The following is a 23351-nucleotide window of genomic DNA, read 5'->3' on the forward strand; positions in this document are numbered from 1 at the left end:
CCTTCTTATCCTCGATACGCCTTGAGATGGTGCCAAGGATAAGTTGTTCCATCACCTTTCCAGGGATGGAGGTGAGGCTGACCGGTCTATAGTTGCCCAGGTCCTCCTTCTTGCCCTTTTTGAAGACTGGAGTGACATTTGCTTTCCTCCAGTCCTCAGGCACCTCTCCCGTTTCCCACAACTTAGCAAAGATGATGGAGAGTGGCCTAGCAATGGCTTCAGCCAGCTCCCTCAGCACCTGTGGGTGCATCCCATCTGGACCCATGGATTTATGGATGTCCAGATTGCTTAATTGCTCCCTAACCCAGTCCTCATCAACTAAGGCAAACTCCTCCATTGTCCTGCCTTCCTCTGGGGCCTCAGGGGTACGGGGCTCCTCAGGACAGCCTCAGGCAGAGTAGACAGAGACAAAGAAGGCATTCAGTAATTCTGCCTTCTCTGTATCTTCTGTCACCAGGGCACCCACCCCATTCATCAGTGGGCTTACATTGCCTCTGGTGTTAATCTGCCATGTATTTGAAGAAGCTCTTTCTGTTGTCCTTGACCCTTCTCGCAAGGTTTAATTCTAAGGAGGCCTTAGCTTTCCTAGTTACCTCCCTACATCCTCTAATAACAGCCTTATATTCTTCCCAAGTGGCCAGCCCCACCTTCCATGATCTGTAAACTCTCCTCTTCCACTTGAGCTTGCCCAGCAGTTCCCTGTTTAACCAAGCAGGTCTCCTGGTTCCCTTCCTTGACTTCCTTCATGTCGGGATGCTCTGATCTTGAGCTTGACAGAAGCAATAGTCCATTGTGTCAGTGCTCAGGAGCGTATTTGCAGCTGCTTATACTTGGAACATTTTGTCTAAATCTATCCACAGAGCTTGTATCTAGTTCTGCTCAGTGTGACAAAGAGTGTCTTTTTTAAGTTTTTAGTAGTTAATGACAAAGTAGATGGCCTTTAGAAATGCATTGCCTCCTCTTTTACATTGTGCTTTCTAGGCATTAACAGGAATTAACTTGGTCGGTGCTTTTCTTGTTGCACTTTTCTGTTGTTGCCGTGTGTTCCCTCTCTATAGCTCTCCTATATCCAGTTTCTGAGCTGTTCAGCACAGAGAAGGGTAGGATTCACTTCCAAATGAAGACATCTAAATTTGCATATCTGCAAGTGTGCTAAGTGTCTAAACCCCCATTACAGATAATGCAGATCAAGTCCATACATGAACAAAGAGCCTGGAGAGCTATATGTCTCACTGTAGATGCTGTCTTGCTGGTCATCTGAATAGTTCTCTAGGCTTTATTGACTACATCAGCCAGACGTCCATTGACTGTAATAGGAGATTGGAAACTTAGGCCACATCTAGATATCTACATTAGTTGTTTTAATCTTTAGCTGAATTCTGGCCAGGAATGCCACCACCCTCCATTACTTTTAAAGTTACATTTGTATAGAGCCAAAGGGTCTAGGTTTGTTTGCCTTTGGCACTAATACTGTAGAAATCATTAAGAGCAAATATTCATCTTTGTTATTAAATGGTAGTTTGTGAAGTATGAGTTTGGATATTGTTTTCATTATCATTGCTAGTGGTCACGCCTTCTACTCATCCCCTCAAACAGTCCCAAAAGCACTGCAAGTAGTAGCCTAAAGTCACTGATCCAGGTGGCAAGCATCCAGCTTTGGTGGTGTATACAGATATTTAACGAAGTGTTACCTGGGGATTTGCTTGTGAATTGGTGTCATGGTACCTGGCAACTGAGCACCACCCAGCCAGTCACTCACTCCTCCCTGGTAGGATGGAGGAGAGAACCAGAAGGGTAAAAGTAAGAAAACTCATGGGCTGAGATAAAAGACAGTTTAATAGGTAAAGCAAAAGCCACACAGGCAAGCAAAGCAAAACAAGGAATTCATTCACCGCTTCCCATCAGCAGGAAGGTGTTCAGCCATCTCGAGGAAAGCCAGGCTCCATCACGCCTAGCAGCTACTTGGGAAGATGAATGCCATCAGTCCCAACATCCTCCCCTTTCTTCTTCCTCCCCCAGCTTTATATACTGAGCATGACATCATAAGGTACAATATATCCCTTTGGTCAGTTGGGGTCAGCAGTCCCAGCTGCATCGTCTCCCAAATTCTTGTGCACCCCCAGCCTACTCACTGGCGGGCTGGTGTGAGGACCAGAAAAGGCCTTGGTGCAGTGTAAGTACTGCTCAGCAATATTAAAAACATCCTTGTGTTATCAACACTGTTTCCAGCACAAATTGAAAACATAGCCCCATGCTAGCTAAAATTAACTCTGTCCCAGCCAAAACCAGCACAATGGGCCAAACCTATTTTTGTACTTTGTCTTCCGTTCCACTTACTGCTTCACAAGCCTTGAAAAAAATCTCAGGGCTAAGGTCAGTGTTTTCTATTAAGATAGTTGGTAGTCATAAATAGTTATTGTTTACATCTATGTTGGGGTGGCTAAATTAATCTGAGTTGGCAGACTATTTTAAAAAAGTAAGGACTTTAAACAAGAAGGCAGTTCACTCCTGTTACAACATGAACCACCAAGCTTGGTGTTAAGCACCATTAAATCTGTATTTTGCTGCCAAAAACAGTGTGGCATGAAGGAGCAATTAATACCTCAGACTTCATAATAGCTAGTAGGAAGTGGTGGAAGTTTACAGGATCAACAAACATGAATTTGGACATGGTTGGCCTACCCGGTGTAATGGATGTGTGAGAAAAGCACAAAAATTAGTTACCAAAGTGTGTGTTCCAAAGTAGTCACCTGGTTTACAGTAGTCTGTATTCAGACTGTTCAATTGGTAGAAGTTTGTGGATGCTGAGACATGAGACATGCATTGTGTTGTTGCAATGTCTTCTAAAGCTTACTATCACTTTTTAGTAGATTTGATAGCAGTTTTTAATCCTTTGGGGATTTCGTGGAGCAAGAGAGCATCTGGTATGCTGCAAACATAGCTGTTGATGTTCTCTTTGGATTTAGATTGCGAGGGCGTGTTTCATGCTGACTGGCTTGGGTAGCAAATGTGGAGGCCCTGCTCAGGAGTCTGATCTTTATGCTTCCTTTACTGTTCGTGGAAACAGAGGAGCTCTTCCAGAGTGATGATGCAGAGCACCTAAATTAAGTGTTTATTTCTGTATACTTGAACACAAACAGTTCTGTTTCTTGGAGAGAATTCCCCTTAGTATTTGAGATTTTGAGGGGAAAATACAGACACTGGTCTTCCCTGTCACATGTGAACTTTTGCTCTGTGATTGTCAAGAGTAAAACGAGCCAGGCCAATCGTGTTGTCTAGCGAGCTCTCCAAAGTGTTTGCTTTCAGAAAGTCAGCTGCTCAGGTTGCTGCATCTCCAGATGCTACATTTGCAATGTACATTCATCACAGATCAGTTTGATGCTGGTGCCCAGTACTGGAGAATCACATTCGTTCCATGTTACAAAATGGCAGTTATGTCTCCCCACATACATAAATAAAATGTAATTTTTCCTGTGTGTGATATAAATGCTGCTAAATTTTTCATTTTTTAATATTTTGCAGACTTTAATGCAAAAGCATCAAAAAGTATTTAATATTTTCTCATCTTTTGCACATAATTCCTTTTACATGCATTTGGGAAAGTCTGTGAATTATAGGACTGTTTTTCCCCCAAGGTAAAATATAAAAGCACAAAAGAGGGTTAGTAGCAGTTTGTAGGAAGTATATAATTACTTAAGTGGTACTGAACACTTTATTTGGATGCATCTTCACTTCTCTCACTGATTTGTTTCTTTGTTTGTTTTTGTATTGTTAGGTATAATGGTCAAATGGTGTGATATTCACACATAAATTTCATGTAAGAAATACATAATACTACAAATGAATTATATATAGTGGATCGTTAGTAGTTTAAATACATTAGGAGAATTTTGAGTCATTTGAAAGAAAGATAGAAATAATAGATTCGCTTATTCCTTGTCTTTGAACATTGTAGTCAATATCAGATAACCTACCAGTTCACACCTATGCAGTACTTACTGTATCCCTTCTAAACCACCAGTGTGCCTTTTCAGGTTGAGCTACAAAAATAATCCCTGCCTTATTGTCAGAAGAGAATTTTCAGTGGAACTTGGAGGAAAATAATTGGAGTAGTTGTTCATAGAATGATTACTCAGTTCCTTTTGATAAGAGTGTTTGACATTTGCTTTGTAATGCAAATAGATGTTGGGTTTTAGCAGATATGTTTTGGGGATGGGCAGTTGTTTTGTTTGCTTTCAATAAAAAGAACAACTTTTAAAAGCCGTTGTGAATTCTGCACAGAAGTAGTAATTAGAAAACATAATTCTACCATTGTGCTTAATCAGAAAAACAGAAATTTAAAGCTCAACAGAATACAACATAAACTTTCCAAGAAATGTTTGTTGTTCCAGCTCATTAACACACTGTGTCTGGTGGACAGCTTTTTTAAAATACCATAAAAATTAATAGTGTATTTAAGAACTGCTTTATTGGCATGTTTCTTCAAATTCTAATTTAGACCTAGTGGTTAATTGTGCTGTCTCTGTCATCAGAGCATGGAGAAGTAAATACACTCTTCGGCTTCAGAATATTCAATTTCTGCTTGAACTTTTTGACTTGGGTGAAACTGCGTTCTGTGGGTGAGGTAGGAAAAGAAGATTTCAGGAGAGGTTACTAGCTCATATTGTAGGAGGAAGACCTCTTAGTCCTTCCAAGTTTAACAGAGCAGAAAAAATGTCGGCCTGATTTCACATGACTAGGCTATTGAGAAGAGGACTAAAATACCTTTGTTAGTGGTGTTGTTTCTGATAGACTCTTTCAAAACATCTAGATGTAAAATTGCACCTTTTGTGTCAGTTCTAACTTGTTCAAGCTATTTTTCCCTTTGTAGAAATCTTTAAATGAATCAACAATAGCTAAACAATTGACCTTCTTGTTAGTTTAGTTTGGTTTGTTTTCCTCGTTTGGAAGTAGATCTGCTTTCTGCTTAGTATTTTTTTCTTCTTAAAACATTTTGAAAATTTCTGTCTCGTTCACTTTAGTTTTTTGGCCATTATGAGTTCCTTTAGCTTTTTTGTCCTCATCCTTTTCTCTTTGAGCTTTAACTGAGTGAATAAATTCTTCCTGTTCCCTTCCCAGCACAGGTTTTATTTAATCTCAAAATTCTAAGCAAGTTTGGCTAAGTCACTGGGGCTGGCCAACTCTTTACTTCCCGCATTTTTTCCATTGGTATCTGTTACTCTAAATTATGTGTACCAAGTCTAGATAATGATGACTACATTTATGCATCCTTCCATAGTGTTTTAGCCTGAAATTATTCTTTCATATGTTAAAATAGATCGCTGGCAGCTTCTCCTTTAATTCATTAGTGTGTTTCCATCTTCTGTATCATTATGTGCTCTTCTGGTTAGATTTCAGCTGTTTCAACTACTTAAATCTTTTGAGTTGTGTGGTCCCCTGAACACAGATCTCAGGAAAGGTCCTCTGCTAGTTCATCAAAAGCAATGACTATCATGAAGTCAGCAGTGACTTCTTGAGTTTGTTCTTCTTACTTTTCTTAACCTAAGAATTTTTAACATCATAGTTTTGATCTTGTGAACCTAAGTCCATAATACTTTTAAGCTTTTACAATTAATATCTAAAGTGGTCAGTGCGGCATGCATCCGTTTTCTAATGAAGTCCGCAAATGATCTGTTGTTCCATTGCTAGTTGACCTATACTAATTTTTCTTCTTAGGTAACCTACTGCAATCTTCTCATTCTCCCTTTCTGCTGTTCTTCTGGGGTTTTTTTCCCCTTCATTTTTCTTCCACAGGTACTTACTACTTGGCATATTTTCTGGTCCACAAGAACTCATGAACTTTACCTGTGACTTTGCTTACATTTGCTTTCTCTTCTGAAGTTCCAGCCTGTGATTTTTCTCTCAGGTGGACTAGTTAACATTTGAATTTGGTGGAACCTCTTTCTAGCATTTAGCTTGGGGTTTGCAGTTTCTTTTTTACACCTTATAAGGAACTGTGCACCCAAAAACTTGGCACTTTTTTTTTCCCAAGATTATTAGCCAATAAAATAAAAGATGCAGTAATTCTTCCTACAAAGCTTGCTTTTCTCATGTTCTTACAACAACAGGGTTACAACAAAGCTAATACTGCTCTTCTTATATTCATGTGGTAATATAACGTGGCACTCTTTATAATGCTCTTGATTTATGCAGCCTAGTGAAATAGCTCAATCACACTTGGCTACAGTTTCATGTTATGTTTAATGCAATCTGAAAGTGGAATGCTGCTGAAAAGTGACATTCTCTTTCTGCCTCTTGTGGTACATTCCAGCTTCGCGTGAGATCTAATAATCGTATGACCTTAGGATAAGTTGGATCATCTTGATGACTTAGCAGAGGATTGTTGTCCATTAATTATTGCTTCCCTGTAACATTTGTTGATCTGGCTACTGATATGGCTACACAGTTTGCCATGAGCTGAGCAATGGAGCTTCAGGAGGACCATGCCTTTCAGGGACAGCCTGCAGTTAAATGAGGTTAAATATGATAGTAACAGTTTCGTGTCTGTATTACTCTCTCCTGCAAAACACTGTCAGGCTTAGGGACAAAATCTTGAGTTCACTGAAGTGTGGAGTAGCACCTACATTGACACAAGTAGGTGTTATTATTTCATCTCCTTTTATGTTGAAACTGAAGGTAGCTTCAGCACCTTTCTTTGAGGAAAAAAAGTTGTTTATTTAGTAACCTGTGATTCTTTTCTTTGTAACTTCTCATCTTACCTTTTTAGGGAATTGAATAAGTGCTGGTTTAGACCATATACTGGTTTGTTTGTTCAGGTGCAAGAGGCACTGGTATCTAAAAATCTCACTTTAATACATTAATTCTGGAATTTATTTCTGGAACAGTTCATTTGTGCAGAAAGAAGATAATTTGTCATACCGGTTTGATTTATACAATAAGTACATGCTCTTTATGGCCTTTCTCTTGTCTCACTGATTTTATTTTCTTGCTGCTTCTGCAGCACATCACTGTTTCTTTCCAGTTTTTCTCCGGTTTCACCATTAGTCATAGCCTACCTGTAATTAATATGCATGTGTTCCACAACCCACATCACGAAAAGTGTAGAAGCATTACATATCTACTCTACTTGAATGCAAATCCTATGATTTGTTGGCCAAACAATGCCATGTAGCAGGAAATCACAGGCAGCAGTACCATAGGTTCATTTGCTGAGGGACCCCAGTACCACGCACATACTGTTTCCTTGCTGTGATCGAATGCCTTTAGCATTGCCCGCTTTTCAGAGTCTGTGCTTATCACTCTATTTCTTTTTTTACTACTTCACATCTTTCTGATTTACTCCCATGAGATTATTGCGAGACAGGATGTCAGCTTGGCAATCAGTAAATTAGCAAAGGCTGTTCTGAAAGAAGGGCCAATATTACCAGTGAAATATGGGGCTCCGCGAGGGAGATACAGCTAAAAATCATTTAATGTTTCTGACACATCTGCTTCTTCGTGGCTCCAGTTTGAAATAAGCAGTGAGAATTAGGGGGTATTACATAGCTAAAACGTGCTAATAGGCTGGAAAACGTGTTGGTTTTTACTGCCAGATCACAAATGGCATTGTCAAACATTTATCTCTTAGTTGCCTTAAAGGATGTAGAATGAACTATAGTGAGAGTGTTCTAGCAGCGTTACCTTTTCTGCTGTTTCCTCTCATTCTCTCTTTATTTGCTCATTTGTTTTTACTGTCTCTTTATTTATTATGCTAGAGGTGATACCCACTGCTAATTTGTTTTATACAATTACTTTTTTTCAGTTATTAAAATTCCTTCAATAGTCAGACAGATCTTCACAGCCCGAAAATAAGCATGAGGTTTTATGATAAAAGAAAGTTCCATAGATGGATTGCTTTAAAAGTTATTGTAGAAAATATTGTGATTAAGACTTTTAATGGTGTTTTACCATTGAATGTTTGACAGATGTATAAAGTAAAAATACTTATAATGTTCTTCCACAGTCTTCGCTGTTGATGCCTATAAAGTTACATGTATAGCTGGTTTTAGTTTTAGTGCTGAGTTTACATCAGTTATTTTGTTAAGGATATTTGCCATCCATTCTTCTGTCAGTACATCACATTAGCTGACATGAATATTAGGTTTATGTAGAAACATAGCAAAGTTACTGTCTTCATTACATTTAATTAATTTGTTTTGTACCTTATTACAGGCAGATGCACAAGTACAATAATGATCTTGATTTTCAATTGTGTACAATAGCTCTAGACATAGGCCCAAGATAGAGGGCTGTGATTAGAACACATAAATCAGTTGTAAACTGAGTTATCGGTAGTACTGATGACTGATTGGTACTGAAGAGAGCACACTGATGCTGGATTAGCCCACTTGCATTTACAGTAACAGCTATAATGAAAATGCCATTTTAGTAGTAGTAGGTAATTTTCTTTGTTATTCCCACTCCCTATCCCTCCCCTTTTCCCTTAATTGAAACTCTGTTTTTATGTAATCTTAGCTGACGCTATTTCTGACACTGTCTTCTGCTCCCATTGGCTTATTTTCTAGATGGGAAGTGATGGAGTTTTGCGCCTCAGTAGTTCCGCTCTAAATAATGAATTCTTCGCATATGCAGCACAAGGGTGGAAACAGCGATTGGCAGAAGGTAACTCTGCTTGGTCTCGGATTTACCAAAGGTTAATTGTTTTTATGAAGAATGTCTCTGATTCAACATTTGAAAAATACTTTTAGAATAGAAAGTGTAATACACCAGTAATTCGGCAAAAGAAAAATTGCTGATTCCATTTTGAATTTAGTGTTCATTTTACAGCTTGCTGTGGTGGCTTATTTTGACAGTATATAAAAAACCCAAGCATTTTCATCACTGCCAGCCTGGGAAACATAAATGAATGCAACTAAATCCCACCAATATACTCTTGAAATACTGATGCTATATGGTAAATTAAATCTTTCTGTGTCACACTTTTGTTTTTCATTATTTTCATTCGGAATTGCTGAATGACTCTTACAGAAATCACTGCATGTTGTGTTTGTATCTGTAATTTATAATTACCCATAATAAGCTAATCCATGACAACTTTTATTCAATATGTTAGTATTTGTTTTTTAGGAGAATTTACACCAGAAATGCAGTTGCGCATCAGACAAGAGATTGAAAAGGAAAAGAAAACAGAACCTTGGAAAGAAAAATTCTTTGAGAGGTTTTATGGTGAAAAGTAAGTACTGAAACAAATAAAAGCATTTTTTCATTTTCTTTTAGGAAGCAATGAAAATATAATTCTCTGCTTCACATAGCACAGTCATATGCTGTAAAACTTAATAAAGCAGTTATCAAAGGCAGTCATTCCCCAGTATAAGAAGTTGTGGGTAGAGTTATAGCGCTGTGTCTGCACTTGCATTACAATTGCATTTTTAAAGGTTCATAACTCATCCATAAAAATTCATTCCAAGGAAAGCTTAAGACACAAGGCCCAGGCATGTGACTATTTTCTAATTATCTTTTAAAAGACAGCATTAGGACAATTCTTCCCTCCTGCAAAATACAAATACAGCTTCTGCAGACTAGGAGACCAGTAGAGATATTGCTGTAGTACGTTTTTATTGATTTTATTTTTTTTATAAACTAGTTGCAAAGTTTCTAAAATCAAATAGTGTTTTTTGTTGTTTGACTGAGATGGCCGTTTGCTGGAGTAGAATATATGACATAGAAATATTGGCTACAGAAAAATGAAAGTAACAATGACTAGTCTAATTTTAGAAGTGAGATGCAAAGAATAAATAAATACCCTTAACTGACTAAAATGAGTTAGATAGTATCACTCCAGGTACACAACTGGGGTGAGTCAGTACAGTTTCATTAATGATGATACAGAGTTGGCATTCTACAACAGCTGAAGATTAAGTTGTTCTGTTTTTTAAAAAATAAAAATTTTAAGGATATTCGCATCTTTTAAAAATTCAATAATCTTTCTTTTAAAAATTGCTTTAAAATGTTAATTAGTCAATACTTAGAATGAAATCTCTTTTTTAAAATGTTAAGTATTAAAAGTGTTAATTATTATAAAGTATAATTATTTAAAAGTTACTGATTTTTTTTCATTTTTAAGTATGTTTTAATGTAATTTATGCATAATACTTAGCAGAGAAAAATGTGCCCAGGGAACCATCATCACATGAGATGTCTTAGTTTTGTTGTTATATGGTTTTTACTTAGGAAATCCAGGGCACAGGGAACCCTTCATGTGAGTGATTAAAGATTAATGCATTAACTAAAGTGTTTCTGCAGTAACAATGCTACTTCTCACAATCCACTGCCTTGGACCACTGGGAAATGTAGTGAAAATAAGTCAGGAAATGGACAGATCCATTTTATTTTGCACATCATTGCTAGGTGCTCTCTCCCAGTAGGAATACTATTTCTGCACCACTTTGTCTTTGCATATAATGGAAATTCTAGGGTCTTAATACAACAGACTTTCTTATTGTCAAGTGCTTAATTTCTTACTTAACAGCTTTGAGACTTCATTGTAGTCCAGATGTTGATCCCTTTTGTATCGAAAAACATTAATTAGGTTTTTAGATAAGGAACATAATGGCTTTTCATTATGCATATCAAGAGAAGAGTCAGATACCAGCTCTTCATGAAGGAGAGGGCTATGGAAGGTATCAGCACAGGGTGTTCCACAAGAAGTAGAAATTTAGTACCAGCAAAGCATGAGCACCTCACTCCAGCTGAAGCCTGTTCCTCAGTCACAAATGACTGTCACATGCACCGAGAGTGATACTCACAATTTTACAGAGCCAGCAGTCCTGCCGTGCTAGCTGAATGCTGGACACTATAATGGTTGGCAGATAATTACTCAGTCTGCAGTGATACGTGTCATTTGGGTTGATGGGTTCCTGACATCATCATTGTTATGCAAAATGTCATATTGCACATAATTTCCATTTTGACTACAGTATTGAATCTGGTCCCCCTTGCCCTTTCCCCAGCCTGAATTGTTTCACTTCTATTCTTCTCCCTGGCTGTTATGTAGGCAGATCCTACTACTTTGCTACTTGGCCATATTGAAGTACTTTTGTTCATTGTTTACTGACTGAGTGGTAGCTTTTGCTATAGTTTCCACCTTGTGTAAGTTCTCTCACCTTTTTCAGTTTGGTTTTTAAACTTGCTTTGAGTGCTATTGGGCTTTGTCATTTTTGAGCTGTGCTGATTCAACTGAAGTAGCAGATTTTGAAAGCTTCCTGAGCTATTTCTCACATGTGCTGTCTGCAAAAGGGATCTCTCTTGCAGTTTTACTCACTTTACAGTCAATGTAGTATTTTCGCTCTAGCTTCAGCTAATTTGATCTTCTATTATTCCGTAAGTAAATTCAAATTTCACCTTATAGTTAGAGAAGGAATATTAATAGATGCAGAATCTTTGTAAAGATTTTTATATACTCCCCAGTTCACGGTATTTAAAGACTTTAGAGTGTTTCTTCCATGTCTGCTTCACCCATTATGTTTCTTGTGTTTGCTTTTATCTGTAAACCAGTCTGTTTATCATGGGACTGTCAGTTGTAGTTTACTTCCAACCATTTATGTTCTTTTCCCACTTCCTTGTGGTTGTTCATTTTTCCTCTCTTTGACTTTCTTAAAAAAAAAAACAACCAAAAACTTCATTCTGCAGTTGTTTATCCAGGACCAGCTGATGACTATTGCCAGAAATTCACATTCTTCTGGCTTGTTGCCCCAGGACTGCAAGGGTTATACCCTATTGCCTCAGTGTATTATTTCTTTTCCCACACTTGAGAGAGTTACGTGTCAGGATAGTACTGCCAGCTCACTAAATCAAAGCTTTAATTTTGAGTTAGACCTCCTCTAAATGTTATTGCTGATTTTTTTTAAATTATTTTTTCCCCAGTACTACTTATCACAACACTGGAATATCAGCATCCATATATCCTGGAATAGCTGTTTGGGTTTTTTTTTTATTTGATGACTGACTGCCCTTACTTTTTCAGTTGAACCCTGTCCTTATCAGCACTTTCACTGATGGCTGTTTACTGCTGTTCTCATATTTTTGTGCTGTTTTGCAAACTTTGGGTGTCTGTTTCTCGAAGGAAGAAGACAGATCAGCTCTTTATCTTGCAATCTGAGATTGCCTTAAACATGCTGATCTTGAGCCTTCTTCTTCTGAAAGCCTTTTTCTTTACTGCAGCATCTTATTCAAGATAGTGGTATTTCCAATACTGCAAAAAATGATTAAGATTTAATCCTGCATTATCTTATTTTTCTTTCACTTCTTCCTCTTCAATACATTGCTAGAATTGTGTGTATTTGTGTAGTATCCATGTGACAGTTGCATTCACCTTTATCCTGTCCTTCATTCCGTTGCTGATTTTCATTCCATAAAGATAACTATCAGGCAATATCTTTTTGTCATGAGAGCCAGCTAGAGAAAATAGACTTCTGATTTAGTTTCCAGTGATGCAGTGGATTTCTTTCCCCTCCTCATTTTCCTGAGATAACTTTTGCTTATTTACACAAGGAATTTTAGAGGAAGGAAGTTACTCACCTAAACCTAGGTAAATTTACTCACCTAAACGTATAACCTAAACTTAGACTATATAGGGAACCTATAGTCTATATAGAAGACACACCTTCTGAAATGCATTCAGTGTGGGAGGTGTAAATTTGTAGTTCTGAATTGCTCTGTAGAGGATCATTCCTCAGCGTATTGATGGCATAGGGAGACTTTGTGCATATTAATTGACTAGTAGTAGTCAATATTCATAATTACCCTGATAGCGCTTTTTTGAGGACCATTTCCAGACTGGTTTATTTTTTTTAGTGTTTACAGCTATCACTGTAATGCATCTGATCAGTATTTTTAAAAAACACAACCACAGATTTTGGTTTTTACATGTTTATGCTGTACTTCATATACATGGAGCTTGGTGATCTCTGCCTGCACATTCACAAGTTGTCTTGCTTCCATAATTTCTGAGTATCTTTTTTGCTTGCTCATTTTCATATTATTCTCTGTTTTCTGATTAAAATGAGAACAGAGATCAAACTTATATTAATTAGATTAGAAGATCCTTAAGACCATGAAATTTCTTTTAAGGCATTCAATGAAGCTTTTGTGTATTTTCTACTATTACAGAATTGCTGAGGCACAAAGTCTGCTTGGAAAACCTTACTAAAGATGCTGAACACTTGTACCTCAACTGTCCTCAGAAAGAAATTAGGATGTCAGAGCACAGGCATTTTTTTAAAATGACCCTTTTTTTCAGCCTTTGGCACTTTTTTGTTTTTTTGGGTTTTTTTTAACTAATATTTTCAAGACCAAAGATAAGAAAATCTTCAGAAGAGAAGTATACATAGGAGTGGTTCCTTTGCACTTCAGCCCTAAGATTGAATGCATAGATTATAAATATGTGTCTTTTTAGCTCCTTAAGACTGTTAAACTTCTTTTTAATTATAGTGAAATCAAGTGAATAGTAAATACATAGATCTGTTTATTTAGAATAGTTTTTATCTGAAATGAAGTATTTAGTTTGCTGAAAGAATGGAGCAAAAACACACCAGCTGTCAAGTGAGATCTTTATAATTGACTCTTGAGTTGTAAAATGAGGCCGGAGTTACTTTGATTTTCATCATAAATTTGAAATGACTGTCAAATTACAAAACTGAAATGCCTGCCTTGCCTTATTAGTTTTAGGTGCAGCTTTTTCTTTAAAGTGCAGCGTTTAAGCCATGTTGCTGGCTGTGTTGATGCTAAATGCAGGTGTAGGAGCAAAAAGGGGATTTCCTTTAGAACCATTACTGATGGAAGAAGATATAGTTGTGCTATTCCTCTGTAATGCATGCTGCATTAGTACTGCAGTGCCGTGCTGGTATTAAAAAAAAACACAGAAATTTAAACAGAGTATGAGTAGTGGTGAATCCGTTAGCTTACTTTTTTGTTTCGTTGGAGTGCCAAATAGTTAAATAATGAATAATAGATTACGTGGTTTTAAAATATTTATATTTCTTAACCCCGGTAGGAAAATCTGAGTAGTTAGTTTACCAAAATATATAAAACTATAGATACAATCATATAAATTAGTCAGACACCACTTAACCAAAGCACTATTTTAAACTGGAAAATATGTCCTTTTTGTAAATAGAAGATGTGGGCGAGGAAGATGGTCCTATTCATTTATCGTGTCTGTGATAAAAAGATCTTTTTAATTTCTGTGTTTTTACTTAGATTGGGAATGTCAAGAGGGGAATCAATGAAACTCACTGCAGTGCAGAACGATGATGAAGATGAAAGCAATTCTTTGTGTGGGTCTTCCAGCACTCCTGGTCCTTCCAAGCAAGCAACCTTTGAGGACCAAGAAGAGAAAGGTGCTAAAATTCCACCTGCACCAGAGAAAGATTGTTGTCCTCCTCTTTGTAATATGGAACAGGTTCCTGTCAAAGATGTAATGACAGACTCAGAGGATATACTGATACCTGAAGAATCAATCATTCAGGAGGAGATTGCTGAAGAGGTTGAGACAAGTATTTGTGAATGCCAAGAGGAGAACCATAAAACAGAACATGAGTTTTCTGAGGAGTCAGTAAGTCCAGCTGGCACAAATGAAGACACAGAGGCAGTGCAGCTTGCAGACAGCACTGAGTCCTGTGTCGTGATGAATGATGTAACTGATACTGTATCTCCTATTGAAATTAAAGTGGAGTTGAAGACAGAATGCCCTCAGGAGGAGATGTCAGTTGTGATAGATCAGCTGGAGGATTGCGTATCACCAGCACGATCAGCTTCATCCACAAACTCTGTCAGTGATACAGCAGAGAAGGATTCTGAGTCTGCAAAAGAGCTAATTGCACCAGAAATGCAAAATGCTGCTCTGGAAGGCTCCTTATTCACTAGTGGAGGCATTGCGGTGGATATGGAGCTTCAAAGTGACCCTGAGGAACAGTTATCTGAGAACGCTTGTATTTCTGAAACTTCCTTTTCCTCTGTGAGTCCAGAAGGACCATGTGTTAGCATTGCCTCTCCTGGAGGAGACACTCAGTCGACTTCAGAAGAACCCTGTACTCCAGCATCTCTTGAAACAGCTTGCTCATCTGAAGTGTCCAGTACTGAAAACATTGAAGGTGATATTCAGCAAAAGGCCAGTGATGAAAACTTGCACATACCTTTAATGTCGGAAATCTCTCCAGTGTCCACCTCACCTGTAACCTCAGAAGCATCTCTGATGTCAAATTTACCTTTAACATCAGAGGCATCACCAGCTTCTAATTTACCCTTAACATCAGAAACATCTCCAATGTCTGATTTGCCTTTAACATCAGAAACATCTTCAGTATCTTCTGTTCTTCTAACTTCTGAAATATCCATGGCAAATAGTTTGCCTCTTCCATCAGAGACATCTCCAGTTTCTAATTCCTCAAGCAATGAAAGACTTATTTTGCAACAACGGAGATCACCATGTTTGTTGGAAGACTCTCTTCTCACTTTGAAAGAAGAAAGTTCTGCTATTCCTAAGGTGGTTCAAGAAGAGAATCTTGTTGTTCAGCCAAAGCAACTTCAGAGTGCCCCTGAAAATATGAAAGTTGCTCCACTAACAATTATACCTGATACTTCAGTGTTGGAAGAGCCCCAAAGCAAAAATCTCACTCATCAGCCATGTAAGTCACATTCTGAAAATGAGAAATCCTACACTGCATCCATCCCAGAACACTCTCCTCCAGAGGTGATCAAAATTAAAAATCACAGTGTTCAGCAAAGAGGTGACAAGAAAGGCACGGTCTTGCCATCAGAGGTAGCTGTCTTATCAGAAGGGTCAGTTGGCAAAAATATCGAATTGCTTCCATCAAAGCCACATGATAAACTATATACCTCATCTCTAGAGAAAGCTGTGTTCTCTGAAGTGTGCAGAAGTAAATCTCACAAGCTAACGGGCAGCACCCAAAGCCGTCTAGAGAGTTCACATTCTTCCAAGTCATTGGAACTCACAAAATCACCTGAAGTGAGGAATGAAAGTAGAGACCCAGAGACCCCAAAGAGGAAAACAGCAGAACAGCACAGTTTTGGGATCTGCAAAGAGAAGAGAGCTAGAATAGATGAGGATCAGTCTAACCGTAGTGCTTCATCAACAAGTCCATCTGAAAAAGATCAGCCACCCAGAGAAGAACCTCGAGTTCCACCCCTTAAGGTAAAGTGATGAATAAACAGGCTGACTTGGAAACTAAAGGCTTATTATCTGCCTCCTACTGACGGCATGCAGACACAGTGCATAGTGTATTTTTTGTGGAGGTGTGAGGGGTGTTGATACTGATGACTTTGCATCACTACTACATTCCTACCATGCCAAATTACTTCTGATGTAAATATACCTATAGGTGTTCAGTCAGGGCCTTTGCTACAAAACTGCTGCTGTGTGAGGGAAGGTTTTCCAGGATCTATGGCTTAATCTAATCCAAGAGCTTCCCCATCATTTACACAGAGCTACTTGTTTTTCTAATTGCCCAACTGTATTATCCACATGTTGTCCTGTGGATGACTTCTCTGGCAAGCATGAATAATAAATGTTACCACAACCAATACTAAGAAAAAACAACCAGTGCCTTAATCCAGCAAGAAAACCTAGAGTCATAATAGTTGGAGATCCTTTTGCAAGCCCAGGGCTTGGGGTAGACTGAAGTAGGAGATTTCCCTGTAGAATTAATTGGAAACAGAGAGCTGGCTATGGGGGAAAGCATCTAATTGATATATGTATAGATATCTTCGTAAATGGCAAAGCAAAAGCTGAAAAGATACACTAGCTAAGCAGACACTTTTATGTGTATCATTCTGCTATGTAAGAAAGTAAATTCCAGTTGGAAGCTGCTTTTTTTTTTTTCTAACACACGGATCTATAGATTTAGTTATATATAGGCTCAGCGTTTTGACCCTTTCAATTTGGTACATGATGACATCAGCTGAGTTTTAGATCCAATTTGCTGAACTTAAGCCATTGACTTTGCAATACTAGTTTCTGATTATTCAGAAATGCCCTTTTCTGCATTTATTTTTAACTGCTGCAATCACTGAACATTGTTAATATGGCCAGGAGGGCAAATAGGCTAACTGTTTTAATCACTAGTGCAGCAGCGTATTTCAGTTAATTTATTTTTATGAGCAGTGATGCAATTGGAAGTTAGCCCATTCTGAATTTAGTGATATTCTTTCATATTTAGAAAGTTTCTATTTAGCCTAATAAATTCTAATCATACTCTAAGCACAAAGAAAATAGATCACTAGGGAATAAAAAAAGGTCACGACTATAATAATAAAAATAATCAAGCACTTAGAGCTTCAGCATTTCTGGTGATGCAAAGTGGAAACTGAAAAAGTTGCCACTTGAAACAGAAATCAAAATGTGCTGAAGGAATTGTGAGTTTGTGATATTCTTTAATATATTCGTGTAAATTTTGAAGCCTCACAATATTAGGCATGAGTGTTTATTTATAAGCCAAAAATTCAACTGCTAGGAAAAGTGAAGTATTCCAGCCCTCCAGACCAGCACAGAGTTGTATGGTTATGTAAATGGTTATATATTACAATAACATTTTCCTATTGATTTCCACTGACGTCTTATGGAAAATCAGATGCTTTCAGTCTTGCACAGTCTTATCAATTGAATCTCCCTGAAGCCTCCACCAAGTGAATGAGAATACTGAAAAGTTTTCAAGCATTTCCAAAAATAATTTTGAACAATCAATTCTAGTTTGGTTTTTTGTGTGACAAATATTTGGCTCTTGGGTCTTCTCACCAACAAAATCCTATCCTTTGTTACTAAAAGAGGAAAGAGAACCCCAGTTCTCCTAAATCATTCTGCTATGTGGCTCTTAACTTCCCATCATACCTTATGACTACTTATTCTACAAATATAGAAGTCACAGCATTAATCATTAAGTCCTATTACTGTGGACAGCTGGTAAACATAGTCACTTTTAAGAAATTGAAATGCAATTTTTTGCAAACCTTTGGGTATTCTGAGAGAGTATATGGGTAATAAAGTGGCCCCAGGACTCTTAATCTCTAATCCCGAAAACATATGTGCCTAATTGGAAACATACTAATACTCCCAGTGACTTTACAGGTTACTATCTTGCTTAAAGGTATTTAAAACTTTAATGTTTGCATTTTTAATATTTGTAGGTTTGAGGATTTCATTTTTGAAATGCAGTAGTGTAGGAGGTATCCCAGGGATATACTAAAGCGAGTCTCTTAAAATTGCGAGTGAGGAAAGGAAAGGCATATCCTTTGGTGATTCACCATTTTTATACCACTACTCTAAAGTGCTACATGGTGTAACAAGAAAAACAGGCTCAGTGGAGGTTCTGCTACATCCAATCTAAAGGCAAGATCTGTTGTCTGGTATATAAGTGAAAGACAGGCTGTTCCTAATGTCTTAGTCATTGGAGACCAAGGAGCGAAAACACAACATTTGCAGCAAGTGCTTAGTCGTAGGCTCTTTCCCAGTATCATTGCACTAGGCTTGTTGATCATCTCAGTTACATACACTGCAGATAAAACAGGTGTGACAAATTGTATCTGATAAGCATCATGTTGTCATCCAGTTCAATCTTTCTTCCTGTCAGAAGGATCAACATGAGTAGGCTAATACAGGTGTCAGTTATTCATGCTGGAGGATGATAAAATACTGAAGTGTAAACATAATTAATTTTTAGCATTTTTCTGTCCAGCTGCACTGAACAGTAATTCATTACCTTTCTCTGACCCTTTAAGAAACAGATGATGATTTTAGTGAGTTGATGATCTCATTAAAGTTATTGGTTTTTTTCTTCCTTTAGATTCAGCTTTCAAAAATTGGACCACCTTTTATCATCAAGAGCCAACCTGTTTCTAAACCAGAACCTCGAGTTTCCCCAAGTACATCAGTCAGCAGTGGGAGAAACACTGGGGCTAGAACTCTTGCGGATATCAAAGCAAGAGCTCAGCAAGCAAGAGCCCAAAGAGAAGCTGCAGCTGCAGCAGCCGTGGCAGCAGCTGCGAGCATCGTCTCTGGAGCAATGGGGACCTCATGCGAAGGTGGGAAGACAAGAACACTGGCACACATCAAGGAGCAAACAAAGGCCAAGCTATTTGCAAAACATCAAGCCAGAGCTCATTTACTCCAGACTAATAAAGAACTGAAGTCGCAGTTCAGCTCAAAGGAAAGTACCTCATCTCTGGAGATACCAGCTTCTACTGACACAAAGATCGAAGGTTCTACTGGTGTCATCATAGTTAATCCTAACTGCAGGTCCCCTAGCAACAAGTCTGCTCATCACCGTGACACTACTACTTTATTGCAGCAGTCACTTAACACAGCTACATTACCAGAAACTGCTGCTGAGATGTCTGTGCACAGTTCTGATGAAAATATACCTGTGCCACAATTGTGTGAGAAAATTATTTCATCTACCTCTACTGAAAGTAACAGTGTGCCAGTGCTTTATAATAAAAGTTCAGTCTCTGTGTCTGTTTGCAGCACTGCTATGTCTGGAGCAATTAAAGAACTTTCTTTTGCAAGCTCTGTTGATAAATCCTCTGTTTTAATGTCTGTTGACAGTGCAAACACTGCAGTTTCAGCTTGTAATATAAATATGCTGAAAACCATCCAAGGGGCTGATACTCCATGCATAACCATTGGACCAAAATGTATTGATAACAGTAATGTACCAGTCTCCATAGACAATACGGTCTTATCAAATGCCATCGATGACAAAAGGTTGCCGACACCAAGTAGCAATGCGAATAACGCAGTCTCCAGTCATTATGCCACTGTGCCAGCTTCATCTATTGCAAATAATTTGCCAAATCATCTCTCTGGTAGTTCTGTACTGATTCCCCCAGTGGGGACTACCAACAGATTTTCTTCTGATAAGATAGCCATAACCGGGTGTAACGAGCAAAGCACTGTCTCCATTCACACTACCGTTAGGTCAGCTTTAAGTTGCAGTGAGGCCCTTGCAGTAGCAGATTCTGTTGCAAGGCCACCCATCTCAATGTTTACTGGTAACATGGTGACAATAAACTCTTACGATAACGCTACTAAATTGAATGCCGATCTCTTAGAAAAGAGCTCTGGAGCACGAAATCGAATGGATCTCTCTGGTAAATCTCAGCCCGTGAGCTTTACACAAACTGCCATGAATAGGTCTATACCTTGCAAAGTCATTGTTGATCACACTACAAATCTGAATTCCAGTCTGTCACTTTCTTCTTCTGTTGAAAATGCAGAGAACAGCATTGACCTGCCGAGCAGACCTGCAAGGACAGAAGCTGCCTTACAAAGTATAGCCTGTCCTCAGGTGTCTGTAATAAGCAGGCCTGAAGTGGTTTCTAATGAAAGCCTTGAGCACAGTTCCAGCTTTATCACCATTACGGCAAAGCAAGACAGCAAGAACTTGCAGGCAGGTTGTTCAAGTCTTCGAGAAGTGCCTCTTGCTCCTCCAGATAAATTAATTGAGGTGGTTACTCCCAGCCAAGGTTTTGCTGAGCAAATAAGAGGTCCTTCAGCATTTAAAAATGAAGCAGATGCTGCCTGTGCCAATCAGTATAACACTAACAATAGAATTTGTTGGCATGATGAAGAGGCGATGAGCACAGACCAGCCAGCAGTCAACCATCTTAACTCCGGTAAGCATAAGGAATATGCAGAGCAAAACTGCTTAAAAAATGTCAAAACCGAACCTTCCAGTTACACACAAATGTCAGAACTGCAATCCAGGAGTCTTTTGACAAGCATTGCTGTTCCTGTTAAATCGGAAACTAATGAGTCTGACAAGTGCTTCAGGATGGACACCGAGGATTTTACAGGACCTGAAATGCCTGCTCAGACTGCAGAAATAACCACGAGCACGCAGCCGCCGCAGACTTCCAAGACATCCATCACGGACTCCATGGATGACTCCCTGTCCCTGACAACAGAAACCCTGAAGCGAGTTAGCAGCGCCGGGGGCTCTAGCTGTCGCTTGTCGTCAGTGGAGGCCAACAATCCTCTCGTGACACAGTTACTGCAAGGCAATCTGCCGTTAGAGAAAGTGCTGCCGCAGCCCAGATCAGGAGCCAAACTAGAAATTAACAGGCTTCCCTTGCCTTTGCAAACTACCTCAGTATGTAAAACAGCGGTATCGGAGAGAAATCTTGTTGAACATCCTTCCAATTCTCCTAATCCAGATGGTAAAGGATTTACGGCAGGCAGCATAGCCCCACTACAAATCAGAAAGCGTGAAAACCATCCGAAAAAGAGGATGGCCAGGACTGTAGGGGAACACGCTCAAATTAAATGTGAGCCTGGGAAGGTGTCAATGGACACAGATGTTAAAGTGGCTCCTTGTGTAATTAGTTCCAGCATGAACCAGCTAGGGCATGGTCAGCCATTTAAGCAGGAGTGGCTGAACAAACACGCCATTCAGAGTCGAATCGCTCACAGCCCAGAGATCAAGCAGCAGAAGAGGCCGTTGCCTTCATGCAGCTTCCAGCAGAGCTTATTTCACATTGATAAAAATGGCAGCTTTCACGCAGAAGCTAGTACCTCACACAGACAGCATTTTTACCAAATGTCCATGGCTGCAAGAGGCCCCATTCCTACGGCAGCTTTGTTGCAAACTACTTCAAAAGGCCCACCTGGCTGCAACGCATTCACTTTTAGCAGACACCTGGAACAGAAGGGCTTGGGAGATGTGAATATTTCTACAGCAGCTCACCAGCTGAGGCTAGGAAGTGTGTTTTCCCCTAATATTCAGATTAAGGAAGGTGATGACATTGCCAGTGCCTCTCAAACTCTGCAGAGTAAAACATTAGTGCATCCCCCCCACCCTCCTCTGCCCCTGCCACCTCCTCCCCCTCCTCACCCCAATGCCGAAGTCCCCTCTGATCAAAAACAACTGACAGTTACCATGGAAACCACTAAAAGACTTAGTTGGCCTCAGCCAGCAAGCATCTGTAGCAATATAAAATCTGAACCTGTTTCTTTCGAGGAAGGTTTAAGCAGCAGCTGCGAACTGGGCATGAAACAAGCTTCCTATGATCAGAACGAAGTGAAAGAACAGTTAAAAGCGTTTGCATTGAAAAATGCAGATTTCTCTTCCTATTTACTTTCTGAGCCACAGAAGCCTTTTACCCAACTCGCTGCTCAGAAAATACAGACGCAGCACCCACAGCAGCAGCAGCAGCAGCAGCAGCTCTGTGGCAATTATCCAACAATACACTTCGGTAGCACAAGCTTCAAAAGGGCGGCATCTGCGATTGAGAAATCGATTGGGATGTTGGGAAGTGGCTCAACCGCTGCCACGGGCCTGTCGAACCAGAACGCGCAGATCCCGGTTCAGAAATTTGCTGACAGCAGCAACGCCGATGAACTGGAACTGAAGTGCTCGTGCCGGCTGAAAGCCATGATCGTGTGTAAAGGCTGCGGAGCCTTCTGTCACGATGACTGCATAGGGCCTTCCAAACTGTGTGTAGCTTGTCTGGTTGTACGGTAGGAACTGGATCAAAGATGCAGTATCCCTTAGCAGCGTGGGAGAGCAGGACAAACGAACAGAGAAATTGGAACAGTTTAGGCCACTAATGGTTTGCAATTTGTTGATTTTTTTTTTTTCTTTTTCTTCCATGTGGTGCTTTCATAATTTAGTTATTCCTGCCTGAGCACCATTTTCTGGGAAGAAGAGGAAACCTGTAGAAGTAGGTTTTTTTAAAAAAAAGATAGCCGTGTTACTGGAGCTTCTATGAGCTCTCTTGCTGTGTGAAAAAAAAAAAAGGCATTAATGCATGTCATTCCTAGCTTCTATTTATTTGCACAAAGTGCAGCACATTTTTTCTCCATTTTTTGATAGCTGACACAAGCTGCAGGCTAAAGATCTGTGGAAGAATAACTCTGCAAGAAGTGGAGTAACTATGCAGAATGAATAACACACTTGAGTAGCGACTGTTTTGAACGGGGTAGAGGCAAGTGCGGGATATCAGCCATCGTAGCTTCCAAGTCAGTTTGCAGTCCGTCTGCTGACAGGATCGTTTTCTTCAATTGACTTCCACTATCTAGGGCTAAAATATAGTCAGTTCACCTAGGAAAAAAAAAAAAAAAAAAAAAGAAGAATTTAGATTGTTAGAGGAGTTTCCTTACATGCCTGCCAGGGACTATGGAACTGAAATCTTATTCATCATCTCCTTTTGCTGATTCCTTGAGAAAGATTTGTATATGCGATGGGTTAGTGGGACCAACACTCGAATCACATTGGCCTCGGTAGAGTCTGGAGAAAGTAACTTCTCTACTGGTGATTAGAAACCTGTTTTCTCTTCCTGTT

The 23351-nt window shown here is 39.1% G+C and overlaps 1 protein-coding gene across 2 annotated transcripts in view; it reads left to right on the forward strand.

The window, feature by feature from the left end:
• ASXL3 (ASXL transcriptional regulator 3) overlaps positions 1–23044 on the forward strand; it is a 128269-nt gene extending 105225 nt beyond the window's left edge. For both annotated transcript variants that reach the window (XM_065628279.1, XM_065628278.1), the window contains 4 exons: positions 8565–8661; positions 9127–9232; positions 14257–16210; positions 18855–23044. In XM_065628279.1, the coding sequence (XP_065484351.1) occupies positions 8565–8661; positions 9127–9232; positions 14257–16210; positions 18855–22532 (5835 nt within the window). In that variant the 3' untranslated portion in view covers positions 22533–23044. The remainder of the gene's footprint in view (positions 1–8564; positions 8662–9126; positions 9233–14256; positions 16211–18854) is intronic.
• The last annotated feature ends 307 nt before the right edge of the window (positions 23045–23351 follow it).

This window comes from Caloenas nicobarica, chromosome 2, assembly GCF_036013445.1.
Source record: "Caloenas nicobarica isolate bCalNic1 chromosome 2, bCalNic1.hap1, whole genome shotgun sequence".
In the NCBI taxonomy this organism is placed as follows: Eukaryota; Metazoa; Chordata; class Aves; order Columbiformes; family Columbidae; genus Caloenas; species Caloenas nicobarica.